The sequence below is a fragment of the Rhinolophus hipposideros genome (genome assembly GCF_964194185.1).
Source record: "Rhinolophus hipposideros genome assembly, chromosome: 21".
Taxonomy (NCBI): Eukaryota; Metazoa; Chordata; class Mammalia; order Chiroptera; family Rhinolophidae; genus Rhinolophus; species Rhinolophus hipposideros.
Genome location: NC_138067.1, coordinates 37,513,003 through 37,535,362, shown reverse-complemented (window position 1 = coordinate 37,535,362; position 22,360 = coordinate 37,513,003). Strand labels below are relative to the sequence as shown.

At 52.9% G+C, this 22,360-nt stretch overlaps 1 protein-coding gene across 12 annotated transcripts; it reads left to right on the top strand.

The window, feature by feature from the left end:
• Window positions 1–7,183: 7,183 nt before the first annotated feature.
• On the top strand, window positions 7,184–20,113 carry DPF1 (double PHD fingers 1; the record flags this gene model as incomplete). 12 transcript variants are annotated; one of them, XM_081032387.1, is made up of 12 exons in its annotated part: window positions 7,184–7,326; window positions 12,911–13,071; window positions 13,164–13,271; window positions 14,616–14,743; window positions 15,005–15,094; window positions 15,479–15,557; window positions 15,756–15,887; window positions 16,814–16,864; window positions 16,956–17,075; window positions 18,098–18,210; window positions 18,712–18,823; window positions 18,969–20,113. In XM_081032387.1, 12 exons carry the CDS (start codon window positions 7,184–7,186, stop codon window positions 19,037–19,039), a joined length of 1,308 nt encoding a protein of 435 aa, XP_080888513.1. In that variant the 3' UTR covers window positions 19,040–20,113. The 12 variants fall into 12 exon arrangements, with proteins under 12 accessions (XP_080888513.1, XP_080888524.1, XP_080888515.1 ...); XM_081032398.1 differs by having other exon boundaries at window positions 7,194–7,326; window positions 18,742–18,823; XM_081032390.1 differs by lacking the exon at window positions 7,184–7,326 and adding an exon at window positions 11,413–11,560 and having other exon boundaries at window positions 18,742–18,823.
• Window positions 20,114–22,360: the final 2,247 nt, after the last annotated feature.

The window sequence follows — 22,360 nt, the reverse complement described above, 5'->3', positions numbered from 1 at the left end:
GTATTCACAACCAGCTAAAATGTTTTAGAAATACTTCCCATCCTCATAACAAAGAGGGCAGGAAGGTTCTTGGCAAAGGGATTGTCATGGTTGATGTAAGATCAACCTACAAAAATCAATATTTATTCACCAACTCTGTTATAACCAACTGAAACATAATTTTTTTTAAATTGCAGTTTTCAATAGCAACAAAAGCAACTTAATCAAAGATGCATAAGCCCTCAATGGAAAAATATTAAAATGCCAATGGAGGATATAGAAGATAATCTGAAAAAATGACACCATTCATGCCCTTGACTAGGATAGCTTAATATTATCCACATGTCAGTTTTCTCCAAATTAGCCAACAAATTCAAAGCAATCTCAATCAAAATTCCAGATGGATTTTTTTGAGCTACTTAATAAACATATTCTGAAATTTGTATAGAGGAATAAAGGTGTACAAATAGCTAAGTCAACATTAAAAAGGAAATGTTTGCCCAATTAAATATAAAGACAGACTGCAAAGCCACAGTAATAAAAATAGTGTGGTACTGGTGCAAGAACAGATGAGTACACCAAAGAAACAGAACAGACTCACAGACTGACCCACGCATGTACAGGGACATAACAAAGTCATAGAGGTGGCACTCCATTTCATGGGGGAAAAGATGGATTATTCTTTGTGGCTTTGGGGAAATTGGCTCATCATATGGAGAAAAAAAAAAAAGATTCTTACCTCATACCATGCACAAAGGTAGACTGCAAATGAAATAAAGACCTAAATGTAAAGAATAAAACTATGAAGTTGATTTTAAAAAAATGGGAGGAGAATAACATCATAACGTGTCTACAAATCCTTCACTGTGCCTCCCATCAAAGGTGGGGTTCTAGTCCCCTTGTATTGACTACAGACCAGCCTCAGTGACTTGCTTCTAACACATAAAATGTGATGGCAGTGGCACTGAGTGACTGTCTCAGACTGCCATAGAAAAATAACATAAACTGGGTGGTTTAAAGAACAGAAATACATTTTCTCACAGTTCTAGACATTGAAAAATCAGAGATCAAGATACCAGCAAGGTTGCGTTCTGGTGAAGACTCTTCCTAACTTGCAGACCGCTGCCTTCTCACTGTCCTCACACGTCAGAAAGAGACCAAGCTCTCTGCTGACGCATATGAGGACAGCAATGCCATCAGACCAGGGTCCTGTCCTCAGGACCTTATCCAATCCTGGTTACCTCGCAAAGCCCCATGTCCAAATACCATCACATTGGGGTTAGGGCTTCAACATATACATTTGGGGGTGGGACACAATATTCAGCCCATAAATGTAACTTCTGAGGGTAGGTCATAAAAGCCTTCAGCTTGGTTCTCTTGGCATGCTTGCTCTTGGAGTCCAGCCTCCATGTTGTGAGGAAGCCCACGGGGCACGGAGAGGCTTTGTGTTCTGGCAAACAGCCAACATCAACTGCCAGACACATGAGTGAGTGAGTGAGATGACTCCAGCCCTAGACAATATGTGGCTGCAATGGCATGAGATACCCCAAGTGAGAACTGCTCAGCTGAACCCAGTCACTCCTAAAACCCTGGGAGACATGTGTAATAAATGGTCGCTGTTTCACACCACTATATTTAGCACAGTGTGGTACACAGCCAGTGATAACAAAAACAGTGACTTTGGGGTGGGGGGAGACTTCTAAAACTAAACTTCAAAAGTATGAACTCTATGGTGAGAAAATTTGATGAATTTGATCATGTCAAAAGTAAGAGTTTCTGTTCAAAGAAAGACATCATAGATGACGTTAATATTTAATGGACAGAGTGAGAAAGGGATGAGGGATTGAAATTCAGAAACTGCAAGGAACTCCTGCAAATCAACATTACAAGACAACAACTCTGGTAGAAAAATCCAAAGGGCCCGGAACAGACCATTGAGAGGACAGGAAGCCCAAAACACTTACTGGAGCATTATGGAAATGCTCAGAATCAATAGTAATTTGAAAGTTGCAAATTAAAACAACAATGAGATATCATTTAACATCTATTGATCAGGCAAAAATTAAAAAGCTGGATAATAACAAGTGTTGGCAATAGTAGCAGTGGCATTGCCCAAAAGAACAGACCAGGAAGCATGGTCATAGGCTGTGGTAAGACATGGTGAATGAGGTGGATAAATGCCTGGCCTGGGCATAGGGAAATAGGTCCCCCTTCTGCCCCAGGACCCCCACCCCGTGCACTGCAGATGTGAGTGGCTCACGGTTCAGGCTTCTGGAGAGCAACCCATTCATTCATTCACAGATCACTTTGAGCACATAGTATGTGTCTGGCACAATTCCAGGTGCCAGGTTGTATCAGGAGCTTACATTCTAGCAGGGCAAAACAGATAATAAACAGTATCATAAATAAGCGAGTTATATGTTAGAAGGTGATGAGGATTATGGAAAAACTTAAACAGAAGTAAAAAAAAAGAGAAAAAATTAAACAAACAGATTGGAAGTGCGAGGATGGGGAAGATTACAATTTCCAATAGGGGAGTTGGAGTGTGGTAGACAGAAAAAGGGCCCCCACAATGCCCATGTCCCAATCCCCAGAAACTGTGAAGATGCTAGAGATGCCAGAAGGAATACAGTTCTGCGGACACCTTGATTTTAGCTCCATAAGACCCACGTCAGGCTTCTGATCTCCAGAACTGTAAGACGATTTGTGTCATTGTAAGCCACTAAGTTTGTGGTAACATATCACAGCAGCCACAGAAAACATACAGGTGGTCAGACATGGTGAGGACCTTCTATCATTCATCTATCTATTAATTTTGTTCATGGTTCCTTCATTGAACAGAATCCTTCATTTTATGTATTTATTTTGGAAAATTTCAAACATATACAAAGTGGACAGAAGAGTACAACGATCCCCCACTTAGCCATCCCCCCACTTCAACAATGATCAACGCATGGTCATTCTTATCTCAGTTATTTGTCCTCCTTCGCTTTAAGCTGCTGGAACACTTTCAACATTTTACTATGAGAAATTTCAAACCCTGGCCCCGTGCTCTCACCTGAGCGGTTGCAGCTGTCTCCCAGGTCCCCCTGCTTCTGCCTTGCCCCCACTTGCAGCCACAGGGCTCTTTCTAAAACAAAATGAGATCAAGCTTAAAACCCTCCAGTGGCTTCCTCTCATCCCCAGAATCAAACTCACTCCTTCCCCCAGTTGTGACAGCCCTGCTCACCTAAGCCCCAGCTCAGGATTGTTGTGAGGGCCTGTCATGCGGGGTCCGTGGCCCCGCTCCCCACATAGGAATGCAGGACGGGGTGAGGCCAAAAAGGAACACCCACGGAGCCATAGATAGGGGAGTCATGCCACTATATTCTCACTGGCAGCTGGGTTGGAGACACAGGAAGCAGGAGCCACACGATCCGCAACCGCCATCCACTTGTCTCTGCCGACCAAACTCACTTGCTAGCTGCAACCCGCCTCTCTGCAATCGGTAATCCACACTCCACCACGCCACGCCAGGACGCCACACCACCACGCCACACACTTTGCTAGCTCAGCCACAGCAGTTCTATCAGTGGTTAATGGCTAACCGGTAACAGCTGATGGTCAACTAGTCACAGCTGATGACCATCCACTACCTGAGCCAGCACCTTTCCATGTGAGGCCGAGAGCCTGGAAACTGCACTCCTGGCTCTGTCCCCACAGGGCCACAGGAAGCTGTGTGGTTTGCTCAGTGTCTGGTGGCGGCCAGAGTGCTCAGTGACCAGGACTCCTCTCAGACCCACCCTGTCAGGCAGCACATCTGAGTTCAAGTCCAGGCTTTTCCATTTGTCTGTGAACTCCAACCAGAGACTGCACCTCTCTGGGGATAACAATAATGCCCATCCTGCTGGGCTGTTGAGATGATGTACATAAAACCCTCAGCCATAGAAATTTGTGACACAGATAATATATATTGTGTGCTAAAATGTGCCAGGCACTGTTCTAAGTGCTTTACATGGACCCTCAGCATCCTTACCATGAAGCTGTGAGGTTGGAACTATTACTCCCATTTAACAGATGAGAACACTGAAGTCCCAGAAAGGTTTGGGAAGTTCCAGCAGAGCCATCGGGACACAGGAGGCTGGTCTTCAAGCCCACACCCCACCACTAGCTCTATGGCCTCTGATGCAACCTGCTACCCCCACCTCACCCCACCCCAGAGCTTGAGGACCGTCCCTTCAACTGCATTTTTTTCTTCTTTCCGTGTTTATCCCCAGACACTAACCCAGTGATTCTCAGGCCTTTGTGGTCATTAGAAAGACTTGGGGGCTTGTTACTGACAGAATCTGGAATCTGCCTTAGGACACCTTGAGTACTTTGGACTGGAGCGTGGGGGGTGGGTGGGTGGGGTTCTGACACAGAAAATCAGCGCCCTGCCCCCCTCAGAGCAGCACAGGGAGGAGGTCTGAGGTGTTAGCTTCTGAGTCAGACAACAGTTCAAATTCCAGCTCTCCCTGCCCTGATGTGTGGGGACTCTTGGTGTGGGTATTGTCCCCCCGAGCCTCAGTTCCCGTGCAGATGTTGAGGTGACAAGCCTTGCTTCCTAAGTGTTATCTGTTTGATTCAGTGATGTAAAACCTGTAAAAAGCTCAGTACAGGAAGAGCTAAATCAATGGGACCTTATGTATTGTTATTATTAATGATCATTATTGTCATTGTCCTGGTATTGTGTAACCTCAGCTTCACCTCCTCTGTGCCTCAGTATCCCCATCTGGGCAGGAGACTTCTGAATGGGGAAGGAAGTCTTGGGCAGGGTCCGAGGCTCAGAGTGGGGGGAACCAATGTCTCCACTGGCTGGCTCCATAGTCTAAATTATGTCTATCCTGGGTCTGAGGATTCAGGAGCAGCCAGTGCTGGGCAAAGGCTTGGGCCACAGTGCCCTCTGGTGGTCAAATCTTTGGGTTCCGGGTTAGAAGTGACCAAAGGTTGGGACATCCAGGATCATCATTTGGGTGACAGGAAGATCAGGTATTAGGGCCGTAAGAGGTCAGAACAGGGACTTGCCCTCTGTATGGAGAGGTCAGGGGGTCAGGACTTGTAAAGATTCCTCTGAAATATCCTCCAAGAAGCCCCTCCCTGCCCCCCAGCCTGGATCAGGAACCTCCTCTGGGCTCCCACAGCCCCCTGCACTTCCGCGTCCCCACCCTGACCCCTCTGCCTGGGCTTACCTCACTCTTAGCTGTTGTTGTGTGGTGATGGGTCTGTTATCCTGCTGCACTGTGAGCTTAAGGCAGAGCCTCAGGGCACAGCCATCAGACACGTCACTCTGTCCCCAGCATGCCCACACAGGGCTAGAGACAATAATACTTTAGGACCTGTGAATGTGCCTGTTAACCTTTCCCTTCTCGTTGCCTTTTAGCTCCAGACCCTCTGCTGGGAAGGTTTCCTTAATTTAATCCCATCTCCACCCCCTTCGTCTTGTCCAAGTGTCCGTGTGTGGGAGGGTACAACTTGGAACTCACCTTACACTCTCTCTGTTGGTTGCTTATCTCAGATCTCAACAGTGGAAAGAGACACAGAGCATAATAACTTATTTATTTATTTATTTGACAAATAATTACTGAACACCTGCTATTTTTCAGGCTCTGTTCTAGGCACTGAGGAGAAAGCAGTGGATGGAGCAATAGTCCCTACTCTCATAGAGCTGGTATTCTAATGGGTCAGACAATAAATCAAATAGCTAAATAGGTCTACAACATGATGACAAACTATAATAAGTGTTGGAAGAAAAATAAAATATTTCAGAGGACAGAAAGATATGGGGGCTGCTATTTTAGCTGAGGTTGTCTCTGAGGAGGTGACATTTAATTAGAAACCTAGGCAGGGAGCCATGCATGTATTTAGGGGAGGAACATTCCAGCAGTACAAAAGCAAGTGCAAAGTTCCTGCGGCTGAAGCAGGACTGGAATGTTCCAGGAACAGAGAGGAGGCCAGTGTAGCTGGAACAAAGCTAGCCAAGGGAAAGACTGAGGGAGATGAGGTCAGAAATGTGATGGGGTCAGAAATGTGATGTGGTCAGAAATGTGAGGAGACCTAGCAAGACTTTGAAGGCATAGTGAGGGCTTTGCATTTTATTGTAATTGTGGGAAAAGCCATTGGAGGGTTTGAGCCAGAGAGCAGTGTGAAGCTATATGTTTTAGATAGCCCACTCTGGCTGCCATGGAGAGAATGGACATAGGCTGTCCAGGTGGGAGAAGACAGTGGGTAATAGGCTGTGAAGAGGAGAAGCATGGGTGGTCCTGGATTTATTTTGTGAATGTAAAAATAACAGGATTTGCTGATGGGCTTGGTGTGTATGTATGAAAAAGAAGAGGGGAGTCAAGGATGATTGTACTTAGAACAAATCCATTTTCTTTATAATGCCCTACAAGGCCCTACATGATCTGGGTCCTTGCTCTTTCCCCAAATTTCTCTCCTCACCATCCTGTCACTCTGCTCCAGTTACACTAGCTTTCTTACTGATGGTTGTACATGCCAAGCTTGTTCCCCTTTCCCTTATGTTGCATGGCTGGCAATTTCTCAGGTCTCAGCTCAAATGCCACTTCCTCAGAGAAACCACTCCTTTCTTTATAGCACTTATCACTCTCTAAAATTACCTTATCCATATATTTTATTGTTTATCATCTGTCTTTCTTTACTAGAAGGTCAGCTCCTTGAAGGCAGCGACTTTGTTTGGTCACTGCTGTATCCCCAGTGCCTAGAAGAGTGGCACATAGCAGACACTTAATAAACGAACACAGACATTGATTAACCCCTGTGCTTGTTCACCGGCTGCATACATAGAAGAGGCACTTAGATAAGCACAGACAAGAATTCACTGCAGAGCCTGGGGTTATCCACATACCCTGGGAAGACCCAGAAGCCAGGGACCACTTGCTCCCGCGCCTGCGGTGCCTGGGTGTTGGAGAGCCGGAGCTGGGGATGGAGCACCCGAGGGAGGAGAGAAGGATGCTCTCGGGCGAGCCTAACCCCTCCCTGTATCCCCAGCAGCCAATGGGCGCACGGTACTCCCGACGCCCCCTGGGACCTGTAGTCCGGGCAGGGGCGCCCTCGGGCTCCGCTGCGCGCCCCTAGACTCCAGGTCCCGTCGTGCGCCGGGAGGCGCGGGGATTGGCCCAGCCCCGCCCCCGGCCCGCCCCGCTCCGCTCGCGCCGCAGCCCTAAGAATGAATGAAATCGTAGCGCGCTGGGCGGCCGAGCGGGCGGCGCAGGCCGGGCTGGGCCCGCGCGCGGCGGCAGCGGCGCCCCGGGCCGGAGGTGGCCCAGCCGAGCGGGCCATGGCCACCGCCATTCAGAACCCGCTCAAGTCGTGAGTGTCCCCGCCATCCACGTCCCTCCACCCGCCCCGCCCTTCCCCCCGCCCTTGCTGGGGAAGGGGATGCACTGCGCTGATGGTAGTTGAATGCCCCCCCCCGGAGCGCCCCCACTCCCATAAGGGGCCCGCCAACCTCTGTCCCCCCATGGAGTTGGGGGCGGGAACCCTTCTAGGGTCGCGGGGGCGCCTCTTCTTTGTCGCTGTCAGTGAAGGAATGTGGTGCGGGTTGGGGGTGGCAGAGGCCGTTTCCCCACCCAGAGTGGGGGTAGGGGCTTCCCTCTCCTCCTCCTCCATCTCGCCCGCTCCGTGTCTCTCGGGGCGCCGGGCCTTCCCCCGCGTGAGGCTGGGAGTACGCACGCCTGAGTGCAGACCTCAGTGTCCGGCGTCTCCACCACCCTTTCCCCTCATTAAAACACCTTTCTCTCCTCTTCCCTGCCTCTTTTTCCCCGGACCTCGGTCCACGCGGCCGCAGGGTGGGAGCTGAGACGTCGGGGGTCCCTGTTGTCTCCTCTTTTTCCTCCCGGGTCTTCAGGTCCTAGAAGCCCCGATGCCCGCGTCAGCTTAGACTGTGGAATCGCTCTCTCTTCCCCGCTCATACACATCTAACTCCAGCATCTCTCATCCCCTTGGGTACCAGATGCCTCGGGAGAAGGTGCTGGGAGCGCCCTCAGTCTCCGGGGATTCCCTCTCTCCCTGTTCGCGTTCCTTCCTCCGTGCGTTAGCTTCCTCCCTGGGCCCAGTGTCTGGGAAGCCGGACACCTTCGTGCCTAGCTCCTTCCCATCTCTCCCCTCTCCTTGCCACCCTCATTCTCTCCATCTCTCTCTCCCTCTCTCTCTCTCCATCTCCATCTCCATCTCTATTTCTTCCTCCCCTGTCGGGATCCCGTACACCCAGGTCCCAGCGCTCCCCACCCCCTTCCCCTGGCGGTGACAGCGTGCTCGGAGTGACAGGCGCGCGGCCGCTCCCGCCCTCCCTCCCCCGCGGGCGAGCGCGCACTCCCTTCCCCCTTCTTCCCGGCTTGAGGGAGGAGACTAGGGGCAAGTGCCCGCGGCGCCGCACAAAGGGGCCGGGCGACCTCCCCCACCTTTCCCCTGGCCCCCGTGCGCCTGCTGCCTTGACCTTGAGCAACCTGTGCTGGGGGATGAGGAGAGGGGAGGGGCACGGGAGCACCCCCCACTCTAATGCCCCCAGTTGTTTCTGGTTTCTGGCGGGGAGAAGTTGGGAAAGGAGGGTGGCGGGTGGCTTTGCGGTGAGCAAAAGAGGACTTGGAGAGCGGGTGTGGGGCTGAGGTCAGTGTGAGATGGTGTGTGATGGAGACACTTTTCTGCCTCCCTCTCATTCTAAGTCGTACTCGCAGACAGATGTCTTTCCTATGAGGACACCATGCCCTCCAACTGGCTGGGACTGGGTTCCTGTGCCAGTCGGTGGATCTATCGGCATCCAGGCCTCTTCACTCTGACCCTGGCCTAGACCCCTAGGAGGAGGTGAGGGACAACCCACTGCAGGGACCTGGAGGCCAGAGTTAGCCTTGGGGTGGAAGTGCCAGCACCCTTCCTTCTTTGCTCTCACTTTTCCAGGGTTCTGCAGAGGTGAGGATAGAGACTAGCTACTGAAAGAATGTGCAAGTCTATTCCTCTTGGGAGTGGGAGGCTGGGGGTGCAGCCCTTAGGAATTCTGCCTGCTTGTATTCAAATCCCAGCTTTAGCCATGATTCTCCCCTCCCCCCACTTCACTGTCACCATCTGTGTATTGGGGAATCATAACAGTTCTTATTACCTCATGGGGCTGTTTGATCTTTGTAGAGCACTTAGTACAGAGCCTGACCCTGACTAAATGTAGTGATTATTAGTAGTAGTGTCAATACTGATTTCATTTGTGGTCCAGTTTTCCACAGGGCATTGGGGGGTGGGGATAGGATTGTTTGGGCTGGGGAGAAAACTGGGAGTTCTAGTGTGGGAGAGGGGTCAGTGAAGGTGACTGATGGGTAGGGAAAGGGAGGGAGACTCTTCTCTACCGTGTTTCCCCAAAAGTAAGACCTAGCCGGACCATCAGCTCTAATGCGTCTTTTGGAGCAAAAATTAATATAAGACTCTGTCTTATTTTACTATAAGACCGGGTTAATATAATATAATATAATATAATATAATATAATATAATATAATATAATATAATACTGGGTCTTATATTAATTTTTGCTCCAAAATATGCATTACAGCTGATGGTCTGGCTAAGTCTTATTTTCAGGGAAACAGGGTAAGTGTCAGCCTGGGTCTGTGGGTGGACAAGGCCCTCCAGGAAGTGATGGAGTGTCTACACTCAGGCTCCAAAACGATGAGAGAGTTTGGGGATGGGGCAGAAGAGAGCCAGGATTTCTGAGGCTAGGGATGTAGGGAGCAAGTGTCAGAGGGTGTGTTGAGGGATTGGAGGGTGGTGGTGGCAGGTGAGAGAGGAAGGTGGCAAGGGCACCCTCTGAGCTGAGCTGACAGGTCAGGGCCATGCTTACTGTGGATGACATATAGAATGGCTGTTATAGGGGCCTGGAGGCCATAGTGAGCATGTGGCTGCCACAATCCCTGACTTACTCTCCTTGCCACCTCCTTTGGGCCAGATGTAAAGCAGAGACCCCTCCCTCAAGGCCTTACCTCCTTGGGGGGTGATGGGGAGAGTGTGGAAGGGGTCTAAGACTAGAGGTGTTTGTGTGTGTGGGTATGGGAGGCCTGAGGAGATCTCTCAGCAGGGTTAGGTGAGGGAATCAAACAGAAGGGGTGAAGGCTGGTTTGCCTCTTGTGTCTGCTGGAGAGCCCCCTGGTGGACAGGACGTTGGTAGGTGTTTTTATTTATATGAGGCTCAAACCTGAACATAAAGTTTGGACTAGGAGTGCTGTGGGTGTGTGCATAGAGACTGAGCAAGTGTGTGTGACCGGGTGAATCAGCTCACTCTCTGGGTATCTCTTAGGGTGAAGTCAGTGTGGATGACAGTGGGGGAGTGGGAGACGGAAGGTGGTAAAGCCCACTTGAGGACAGGCACCTGGGGGAGTGAATCCTTCCCTGTCACACCTTCAAATAGCCTGTTTTGGGAGGCTGTGGGACATGTAACTTCACCTCTGTGCCTCAGAGTCCTCATCTGGAAAGCGGGGGTAATAATGACATCACCCTGAAGGGTCATGAATCCTGTAAAGCACTTAGAACTGTGCCCAGCATATGGTGGGTTTTCAGTATATTTATTCATTCATTCAACAAATATTTATTGGGCATTTACTATGTGCCAGGCATTATTCTTTCTAATGGTAACAATATCACCATTTTACATCTTAGTACATATCAGATCCTCTTTGTGGGATGAATGAATTTATTGAGCACCTACTACCTGCCAGGTACCTTTTAAAACACTTCACTTATACCATATAATCCTTACAACATCCAATGAGGCACCACCCTCATTTCGCAGATGAGAAAACCGAGGCCCAGGAAGGTTAAATTATTTGCCCAAGGTCACATGGCTACCAAGTGGCAAAGCCAGGATTTGAACCTAGAGGAATATGGCTATAGCTCCTAACTAGGACTGCTGCTGTCAGGGCTGCGAAAGGTTTGAGTTAGGGCAGGCAGGGGGGGGTGGGGCGGGGAGGAAGGTCTCTGTGAGAGTGGGACAGGATAGGGTTCTCTGGAGCTAGGAGTGACTGGAGGGTGGGGAGGGGGCGGTATTAGTGAGCCCAGCATCTGCACGAGCGCGCAGATGTTGGTGGGACGTTTGTGTAGGCATCTGTAAAATGTCTGAGTCTCCTGGCTCTGAAGTGTGTGTGTGTATGTGAGTGTGTGAGGTGTGGGAGTGGAGTGTGCTTGAGTGGGCAGCAGTGAGTATACATGTGAATGTGTGTGTAAACTGCCGTGTGGGTGTGCGAGTCCGATGTGCGTGTACGCCGTGAGACCAGATGAGTGTATGAGTGAGCGTGTGTGAGTGACTGTGCGTGCTGCCCGGCCCCACCTCCGCACCCTCTTATCCGCGGGGTCCCGCAGTCTCCCAGGCCTGGACTACGACTCCCAGAATGGCCCGGGCGGGCCCGCCCCGCCGCCGCGATTGGCTGTGGCCCTCTTGCTCCCGCCCCCCGGGAATGAATGGATGGGCGGCCTCCGCGCCCGCCCGTGCGCTGGGAGGACCGACCCGGCGGGGACCTGCTGGGGGCAGGACCCGGGGAGCAAGATGGCCACGGTCATCCCGGGCCCCCTGAGGTGCTGCAGGCAGGCGGCAGGCGGGAGAGGGCATGCGGGCGGGTCTGCGCGAGCGTGTGTGTGTGTGGCAGCTGGGGGTGGGGCCGATGGGTGTCTGGGGGGCTGTCATCGTGGGCCCGACTGCGCGGGGGTGCGAGTGTGTGACTATGGGTCTCTGACAAGAACGGGGTCCGATGCGCTGATCCTGGAGGAGCGGAGTGTGTGGGGAACTCAGAGTCCTCTTCGGGTCCTGTTCGAGGCAGGGGTCATGTCCCACCCTGCGACTCCCCGGTTTGGGGAGAGGGTGAAATGGCAGGGGGTGGGCGGGAGGCGTGCGGGAACCTTGGTAAACTTGAGTGAAGCCCACACTACCTTTGTCTTGGGATGTGGAGTGTGTGTCACTTGTTTGTTTTCTGGTTTTTCTGGATATGTGTATGGAGATATGTTTCATTTCTTTTATTCTACACTAGGTATTGGGTATTTGGGTCTTGGAGTGTGTGTACATGTCCTTTGAAACTGTGCATTTGTGTTCTGTGTCTTTGGATACGTAGGTACGCATCTATCTATGTGTAAATTTTTGTGTGAATATGGGTGGATTTGTCTGCTTTTATGTTGTATATGTGTGTGTCTTTGTGTATTTGAATATATGGTATTTTAGATGTTGGCCTCTATATTGTATATCTGTTAGAATGTGTGTATCCTGTGTGAGTCTGTGATTTCTTTGTAGTGTGTGTGTGTATGTGTGAGATTTGTCTGTGGATGTGTGTGTAAATGCATATGTGGGTAGTTTGTTTGAACATTTCTTTTAACATTTGTGTATGTGTGTTTGGATGCATAAGTGTGTTTGGTGTGATCTGTTTGCATATTGTGTGTCTTTGTGTGGGTGATTTGTTTATGTTGTGTATCTGGATATGGGATGTGTATTTGTACATGGATGGATGTGTGATCTGTCTGTTTCTATACTGTGTGACGGGATATTTGTGTTTCTCAGTAGATATGTGTGTGTGCACATACGTGAGACTTGTCTGTTTCTCCTTTGTGAGTCTTGGGATATGTTTCTCTTTGTGTGTGAATCCTATGTGATTATCTGTGATTTGTGTTGTGCGTTTGGATATGTGCATATATGGATAGGTCCCACTGTGTTTTTGTTTGTTTCTATATTGTGTACTTCTACTCGTTGGCTTACTTGAGTCTCAGGTGGGGGGTTCCTGGGTCCAGGAGCCAGGAGCGACCAGAAGGACAGGTGAGGTTGGAAGAGTCGGCCCACCCATTCCGGAGGGGTGAGCCGGGGGAGGGGTACTGGGCGCCCTGGCGCGCCTGCCCTTGCTGACAGCAGCCCGCCCGCTCACTGCCTCTCCTCGCCCCTCGCAGCCTAGGCGAGGACTTCTACCGCGAGGCCATAGAGCACTGCCGCAGCTACAACGCACGCCTGTGCGCCGAGCGCAGCCTGCGCCTGCCTTTCCTCGACTCGCAGACCGGCGTGGCCCAGAACAACTGCTACATCTGGATGGAGAAGACCCACCGCGGGCCAGGTACCCGCCAGGAGGGCGGGGGCGGGGCGGGGCGGGGCGGCGGCGGGGCAGCCGCGTTCTTATGGCCCTTCTCACCGCCCTGCTCACTTCAGGTTTGGCTCCAGGACAGATCTACACATACCCTGCCCGCTGTTGGAGAAAGAAACGGCGACTCAACATTCTGGAGGACCCCAGACTCCGACCCTGCGAGTACAAGATCGGTGGGTGGAGCTGCCTGTGCCTGGGGGAGCCCCCATGAGTGTCCCCAGCACACTCTAAGTGTGTAGCAATGCCAGCGTGTGTCTGAGCGTTTGCCTTGTCTCCCTCCTAGAGTGAGTGGCTGGCTGTGTGTCTCTTGGTGTGTGCCTGGGTGTAGTCCAGAGATTCCCGTCTTCCCTGAGTGACGGCGCTTGGGACAGTATCGTCTCCTGCGTGGGCCCAGGTGTATTTGAGAGCGGACTGGTGTCTGTTATGTGTGTTTAAGTGTATCCAGTCTTTGTATCTCTTCCCTTGTGAGCGGGGATGTATCAGAGTCTGGCTCTGTTTCTTCCTGTGGGTGACCGAGTGTGTCTAGATGTGTTGGAGTGTCTGGGTGTAACTCTTGCCATTGTAATGGAGTGTATCTAAGTGTCCGAGCCTCTTTCCAAGTGTTTCCAAGTGTATTAGAAGGCTTATTTTCTCGTGTGTGTCTGGTCTGTCAGGGTGTCCGGCTGTTCCCGAGTGTGTCTGGGTGTATCAGGGTGTCCGGCCGACTCTTCTGTTGAGCGCCCAGAGGCTTCGAACGCCTGGGAGGTTATCTTCTCCTAGTGTCCGGTGTACTTCTGCTCACGTGTGCTGGTCCTCCAGAGTGTCTGACCTGATCACTTCTTGAATGTGTCCGGTGCTATCAGAGTCACTGGCTATTTTTCTTCCCCTGTCCAGGTGTATCAAGGTTCTGTGTGGGTCCAGGCGAATTAGAATGTCTACCTGGGTGTGTCTGATTGCTTCAGAGGGGCTGTGTGTATCTGCCCTGTGTATCCATCTGAGTGATTTTCTCTATTATGTCCACCTCCCCCATGTGTGTCCAGGTGTACGTAGGGCCTGGCTGTGTCTTCCCCATGTGGGTGTGGCTGTCTGATGGTCAGACAGTGTCTTTCTGAGCATCTCTGGGTGTACCCAAGGGTCTGCATGAGTCTCCTCCACGTGTCTGGGCGCACCTGAGTGGGGATGTCTCTCCCTGTGTCTGTCTCAGATGATCTGTCTGTATCTCCCGTGTGTATGTTCGTTCATGTGTATCCTGTTTGACTGTCTATCTCTCCATATTCATCCAGGTGTAAGTGGGGGTCTGGCTGGGGTATCCTCCATGTATACAAGGGTCTGGCCGTATCTCCTCCTGAGTGTCTGAGAGGATCTGAGGGTCTGAGCACCCTTCTCAGTTATGTGTGGTTGAATCTTTGAGTCTGTTGCTGGTTGAGAATGGGAAAGCCTCTTCCCTTCTGCAAATAACATGGTTCCCTCACCTGGGCAGTTTGAGGGGTCCTCCAGGGACAACTTCTCCACTTGAACCCCTATGGCCTTGTCCACAGACTGTGAGGCACCCCTGAAGAAGGAGGGTGGCCTCCCGGAAGGGCCGGTCCTTGAGGCTCTCCTGTGTGCTGAGACAGGGGAGAAGAAGATTGAGCTGAAGGAGGAGGAGGCCATTATGGACTGCCAGGTAGGACCACCTCCGGGGGCCCCAACTGCCCTCTCACCCCTGACTCCGGCCCTGGCACATCCCATTGCTGTTCTGAAACCTCCCCTGGCTCCCTAGGGTCTTTGGGCATCCTGTTTCCATCCCCCCATGCCTCATCTCTTTGGAAGACCTCTTGACTTGCCCTGCTACCCCCAATTTCCAGCTCTGCACAGAACCTCCCAAAACCCCCTCTCCAGTGCCCTCCATTTTCTTGATCCCCATGCCCCTTTTCCTGCTCACCAGAAACAGCAGCTGCTGGAGTTTCCACATGATCTTGAAGTGGAAGATTTGGAGGATGACATTCCCAGGAGGAAAAACAGGGCCAAAGGAAAGGTATCCCCATGACCTCTCCCCTCATTGTAGACCCCATTTACTGAGCAGGCACAGGTATCACACCTTCCCCAGTTTGACCTCACTTCACCCTCAGAACAGCCTGAACAGTGGGGAGGGGATCTTATGCCCATTTCACAGATGAGGAGACTGAGGCTTAGCTACATGAAACCATCTGCAAACCAGATCGTATGGGGGGTGGTTAGAACTATCTTCGTACCTGTGCTACAGATACATGGGTAACTGAACCTCAGAGAGGTTAAGGGAGTTACTCAAGGCCCACAGCTAAGAAGTGGCAGAGCTGCAATTTGACTTTCAGGCCCAAATGATGAAACCTCTATCAGTTCCCTCCCTTTCTTGGTCCCTCACTCCTGACTCTTCTCCCAGGCATATGGCATCGGAGGTCTCCGGAAACGCCAGGACACCGCTTCCCTGGAGGACCGAGACAAGCCGTATGTCTGTGATAGTGAGTCCTTCTGAAGAGGGGGAAAGAGAGTGGGGCCCAGAGACCTGTCCTCTCCTGCACCCCCACCTCCTGTTCCAGACCCTGTTGGGGGGATGCTCAGGCCTCTGGCAGAGGGGGAGGTATGATCCTGGAGGCCAGGGTGGAGGCGGCATGGGCTGGGAGGGCTGACTGGCTCTCCCTGCTCGCTCTGCTCTCCAGTCTGTGGGAAACGGTATAAGAACCGGCCTGGGCTCAGCTATCACTACACCCACACCCACCTGGCTGAGGAGGAGGGGGAAGAGAACGCCGAGCGCCACGCCCTGCCCTTCCACCGGAAAAACAACCATAAACGTGAGCAGGCAGGCAGCTTCAGGGTGGTGAGGCCCTGGGAATGGGGGCTGAGGAGCCTGGGAAGGAGGGGTCACATTAGACATTTCTGGAAAATCTCCAGCCCAGCGGTCCCCTCCCCCCACCAACCATGGGGATGCTGGTTCTGGGTTGCCATGGCAACCAACCATCTCTCTCTCTCTCTCTCTCTCTCTCTCTCTCTCTCTCTCCCCCCCCCCCCCCTCGCTCCAGGCCCGGGCGTAATATTTCTGGGTCTGATTTATTGTTTCAATTAGAGCTTGGGGATGGGGGTGATAGATGACTCCCCTCCCTCCCTGCCTCCCTTTCTCGCTTCTCTGCTAAGCTTTGGCCATGGGGCAGGGTCTGTGGCCTGGGAGCCCTTGGCATCAGCCCATGCCAATCCCATGCCAACTCTGACAGCTGAGGGATGGGGGAGGGCTTGGAGGGAGGCTCTGCCAGTGGAGAAACCATCTTCCCACCCATCCCTTGGCGGGAGAGGGCAATCTCTTTATTTTGTCCCCACTGCACACCCAGGCACCTCTGTGTTCAGAATTTTCCTTCTGACAGTCTGTTTCAACAGCAGATCTTGGCCAGTGGTTACTACCCAGTTTTTATCTAGTTGGGGGTGGCTATCTGGTAGAAGTGTGTATGAGAGGGGAAGCAGGGGACTCTTCCTAAAGCTGTATTTGCCAACTTTTTACTTAATAAAGAGGACATGCCACTTGTCCTCAAAGAGATGGGGGCTCCTGATCAGAATTATTTGGGCCACCCCAACTCTCTTTTGCTCCTGGCCACAGCTCGGAGTAGTTATTCTCTCTCCCCACCTCCCCCAAGCCCAGACCAAGGGGACTACCCCTGGGGCTGAGGCTGGGGGCGGGGTGGAGCCTTGCCTATGGTGAGAGCCCCTCTCTCTGTCCCCCCACCCCCAGAGTTTTACAAAGAATTGGCCTGGGTCCCTGAGGCACAGAGGAAACACACAGGTAGGGACGCCTCCCTCTGCCCCTACTTCTTCAGCGGCCTTGACTGGGTGCCCCGGCCTGTCCACACCAATCTCTGTCTGCTGTCTTTTAGCCAAGAAGGCACCTGATGGCACTGTCATCCCCAACGGCTACTGTGACTTCTGCCTGGGTGGCTCCAAGAAGACGGGGTGTCCTGAGGACCTCATCTCCTGTGCTGACTGTGGGCGATCAGGTGACACCCCCACCTGAGGTTTCTGGGGCATGGGGTGGAAAAGACCTCAGGAGTCCAGATCTAGAGAGTGGGAGACAGAGGAGTGAGCGCTGGGAATCCAGAGCATGCGGGGGGCACTGAGGAGAACCAGAGGTACGGGGAGGGAGGCTGACTCCCTGCTGAAGACTGGGAAACAGGTCAGGAAGGCTTTGGGAATAATGGGGTGTGGTTGTCTTGACATTGTGGTGGTGACACGTGCTTATCATGGTAGGGAGTAGTGAAAGCTGGTTGCCAAGGCATTGTGGGTAGTGGGGCTGTGATAGTAATGGATTGCCACTGCCTGAGTACTGTGCATAACAGAGGGCGCCTGCCATGGAGTTGTGGCTAATAGATGTGGTTTCCCATGGTGGACTTGTGGGTAATAACCCGTGGTTGCCTCAGCCCAGTGGGTAATAAACTGTGGTTGTCATGGTATTATGGATAGCGTAGTACGGTTGTCATGGCAATTGGGTATAGTGGGATGTAGTTGTGGCACTGGGAGAGTGGGGTGACTGGCAGCGAGGCCTTGCACAGTATTGCTATTAACAGTTTGGTTGCTGGGACATCCTGTGTAATGGGCTTGGGTTGCAGGGAACCAGGATGTGGGGACTCCGCTGTGGACGGTGGTTGCCATGGCATCGTGGCTGGGAGAATGTGGTTGCCACGTTATGTGGTTACCTCTGCAGTGGTTAATGCGGCTGCCTGGTGTTGTGGGTGGTAGAAAGTGATTGCCACAGTACTGTGGGTAATGGAATGCGGTTGCCATGGTGTTCTGGGGAGCAGAGTGTGGTTGCCATGGTGGCTGGGTAAGGAGACTGGTGGCCACAGCAGTGTTGCTTGCAGTCGGTCGCTGGGCACTGTGACAAGGTGGAGTGAGGCTGTGGGTGACAGAAGCTCATCAGCCTTACGAGTGAGGGGTGAAGGCTGAGCCCTTTCTTCCCCAGGGGTCAGTGGTCACCAGGGCGTGATGACCCCTAACCACATCCCTGCCCCTCGGCCCCCAGGACACCCCTCGTGTTTACAGTTCACGGTGAACATGACTGCAGCCGTGCGGACCTACCGCTGGCAGTGCATTGAGTGCAAGTCCTGCAGCCTGTGTGGCACCTCGGAGAACGACGTGAGTGCCCCCTGCCCCGGGACACGACCCAGGCGGCCTCCCCTCCTGCCATTTCCCTGGAGTCCCTGGTGACCACTAGTAACCCATATTATTACTATTGTTAGTGGCCACTCCCTGAGCCCGGCACTTAATACTCTTCATCTCTCTGACTCCTCCCAACCACCTGAGGTAGGTGCTCATGTTCCCCCTTCACAGAGAGGGGAAATGACTTGCCCAAGATCAGCCAGCTAGGGAAATAGTACAGCTGGGACCTGAACCCACGTCCACCACTTCCAGGGCTGGCATCAGACAGTCTCTGCGTCATTTTAAGTGTCCCACAAAATCTTATAAAATCCAAACTACATATTGCAAACTGACAGGCATCAGGGGTGTTTTGCTCCGCCAAGCAAGGTTTTGCAAAAATTCCACGGTGCAAACACCACTGGGAGCCATTTTTTGTGGAAGGGCCCCACTCCCCCAGCCCCAGCCCCCCACCCCGGTTTCTGGTGCCCGTGCCCCCAGGGTGCCAGCTGGGCAGGTCTCACCCCCCAGGACCAGCTGCTGTTCTGTGATGACTGCGACCGGGGTTACCACATGTACTGTCTGAGCCCCCCCATGGCAGAGCCCCCGGAAGGTGAGAGAAGAGGTGGGCATGACCCTGGGGTGGGTGGGCTGGAAAGTTGGCTTTCTGCTGGTGAAGACCCTGCCCTCTGGATGGGAGGAGTTGGGCAGCCCTCCTGGACCTGGGCCTAACTCTTTGTATTTGGCCACCCCCACAGGGAGCTGGAGTTGTCACCTCTGTCTTCGGCACCTGAAAGAGAAGGCCTCTGCCTACATCACCCTTACCTAGGCCTGGCTCTGGCTCACCTGGACCTCTAGGGGGGTGCTTGCCCACTTGCCTCTCGGAGCTCCTCTACTCTCTCCCCATCCTTAATGCCCCACAGTGGGAGGCGGAGAGGGGGAGCCTGAGAGGGGGCTGGGCCGCCCCCTAACCTCTGTGCAAGTGGAATGTTTGCCCTGTGGGTTGGTGGGTCCAGCAGGGCCCCTCTCCCTCCCTCCTTCCCCATCCCTTGGCAAATGGGCACCAGGGGCTTCTGCTCCCCTCAAAGCCATACCCCGCCCTCTGGGCGGGCACGAGGGGTGGTGGATACCAGCCCAGGGCACGGACCCAGCCTTTTTCTAAAGAAAAAGTCAAAAAGTTAAAAAAAAAAAAAAAGAAATTAATATATACAAAGAGTCCTATAAGGCCTGGCTGGGTGGAGGGGCATTGCTGAGCGCATCCACTGGGCACCAGTCTGTGCCAACTTCCTGCCTGGCAGCCCCTTCCCCCAGTTTCTGGAGCTGCAGCTGTCCCACCTTCCTATCCCAGGTGGGCACCATTCCCCCCTCTGCCCAGGGCAGGTGGGTGTGGTGTCCACCCTTCACCCCCTCCTGGTGCCCACCGTGGATACTGCATGATGTGAACCATGGTTTTGAATTCTATTCCAGCCCCCTCCCTGAGAGCCCCACCCTGCCCACTCCGTGCCTGCCATGGCCTCGGGCTTTGTTGCCGCCACTGCCACCGGTGGGGCAGGCGGGCCCCTGCCCAGCGCCTGCTGGGATGAGAAGCACAGACTGCACCGGACTAGCTTTTCCTCCTCCCTCTGCCCTGATCCCCACCGGCCAGGCCGGGCTGCCCCCTGCCCGCCTCGCTGGCTATTTTGGGGGTAACGAGGGGGCGTGGTTGTTTCTTGTGGTTGTGTGTGTTTGTTGTTCGGGTTAAAAAAAAAGGGAAATTGAGACTGCAAGTGGGTGAGGTGGTGGGTTTGGGGGCTCTCCCCCAATCCAGGCGTGCCCCGCCCCTTGTAAACAAGTCTCCTTTATTGCCTGCCTCTGCTGTGAATTAACTTGTTCTGTGTATTAAACTGGGCCTGACCCCTCTGCTACCACTGCCTCCTTCTCTAGGCTGGTTTGGGGCGTCATCAGAAGGGGAGATGGGGCCTCGTTGGGGGAGAAGGAACTGAGGTTAACAGCTGGAGCCAGCCCCTGCCTGCATCTCTCTCCATCCTCCCCTCCCACCCCGCCATTCCCCCCCCCCACCCCGCCTTTCTCGGGCTTTGTCCCACCTCCTCCCAGCCTTGGCGGAAAGGAGAAGAGGGGGGATGGGGTGGAGGGGGCTCCCGCCCAGCCAGCTGTGGTTGCCCTGGCAACGGACTGCTGCAGCTGCAGCGGAAAGCGGAGAGGAGGGAGGCGGGGAGCTGGGGGCTGGGGGAAGGGAAGGGATGGAAAGACGAAGATAGCCAGCCCCTCCCAGGCTGGGGTAGGGGGCGGGGTACCAGGAGCACCTCATCCTAGGCTGGGACATCACCTGGGGTTCCCCATCCCGGACATGGGGCCAAGGGCAGAGGGGAAACAGCAGAGGAGACAAAGATATGGACTGAGAGAGGCTGAGATTTGGATGGGGGGGGGGGTGAGGTGTGAGAGGGAACCAGGACACAGATCAGGAGATACAGATATGAGAGTCACACAAATTTATACAGAAGCAGAAAAGAGACAGCAGTAGAGAGCAAAAGAGGGAAGCAAAAGATCTGGATAGAGATGTAGGTGAGGACAGCCACAGGAATTATAGGGGGAAAGGAACAGAAGAGAGATGGAGATTTAGTGGGAGAGAGCAAATAATATTAATAAAAAATAGACACATAGGAGAGAGACAGGAGGAAGAAGTAGGCAGCGATTTGAAGAGGGAAGCAGAAGAAAGATTCAATGAGGGAGGCAAAGAACCAGAGCACAGAAATTAGGAGAAAAGGGGAGGCACATTTGGGGAGAGCTACACAGTTAGGATCCAGGGACAGGCAAAATCGCAGGACAGGGACACAGGAAGATGAGATTTCAGGGGAGAGAACAAAGAATTTAAGGGGACAATAGAAAAATCTGTACAGAGCCAAAGGTATGAATGAATTCCGAAAGACTAGGTGAGGAGAGAGCCAGAGATGGGGAGGGGGGGCGACTATGTGAGGCTCCAAGAGGGTGCCTGTGGGAGATGGGGACAAGGCGGCACAGAAGCCGAAAACGGGCAAGATGGGGAAGGGACGAGCAGGGCACGGTTCAGGGGAGACTGAGGGCTGGCATGTGCATGTGTGAGTTGTGGGGTGTTGGAAGTTGGTGTGTGTCACAGGCGCCAGGAGAGGATGTGAGAACAGCTTGTTCCACGTTTCCTGGTGGGGGAAGGGCAGCACAGCACAGCACAGCACGGGTTGAGGATGGGGCCTCAAGGAGGGCGGAGACAGGGAGAGTGTCTGGAACACTATAATTTTTAGGAGATGTGGAAATAGCTGGTCCACCTTCTCTGGAAAGAGGCTATAGAACCATTTTGAAAATAGATTTTTGTGTGTGTGGTGGTTGGGGGGAGGGTCTAAGTCTGAGAAGCATCAGGTTTTAGCTCAGAGCTAGAAAACTCAATGACAGGTAAATGGGTGAGGAGGGCCAGAAAGACCCAGCCCCCTGGCCAGCTCTGTCAAGAGGCTGGCCTGTCTCTCAGATCCAGGCAGAGCCAGCACGAGGTCAGACCTTGGGATTTTCACGTGGAATTTTGAGATTTGGAAAATCAGTTTGATCTCTGGGTCACCAGGGCAGTTGCAGATCTGGAGTCAGGAGTTTCAGACCCCTCCCCAGCTAAAAGAGCCCCTGAGAAGAAGGCCTGGGCCAGGGCTGAGGTCACAGGGAATGGTCATTATCCTTCCTCAACACCTGCATCTCACTGGGCTCCCCCTCGTCTGTTAACTGGGGCAGCTTTCCACCTCTAACCACCGTTGGTGGCCCAGTAGGGGTGGGAGGGTAAGCCAGTGCCAGGGCTGGGTGTGGTCTCGGGCAGCAGCCCATCCAGAGGAGGCGAGGGCCCTTAGTTCTGAGCCTTGCTGCAAAGGACAGATTTCCCAAGCTGGAAATCTGGCTTGCTTTATGTATAACCTCCAGATTTTTAAAAGTTGACCACTAATTCCAAAACCAACACAACTCTGTGGGCCGGGCCTGGCTTTCAGGCCTCCAGTATGTGACTTCTGAGGTAGAAGCTCCCTCTTTTTTTTTTTTTTGAAGTGTGTTTTTCCAGGACCCAGTCAAGTAGTTGTTTCAATCTAGTTGTGGAAGGCACAGCTCACAGTGGCCCATGTGGGGATCGAACCGGCAACCTTGTTGT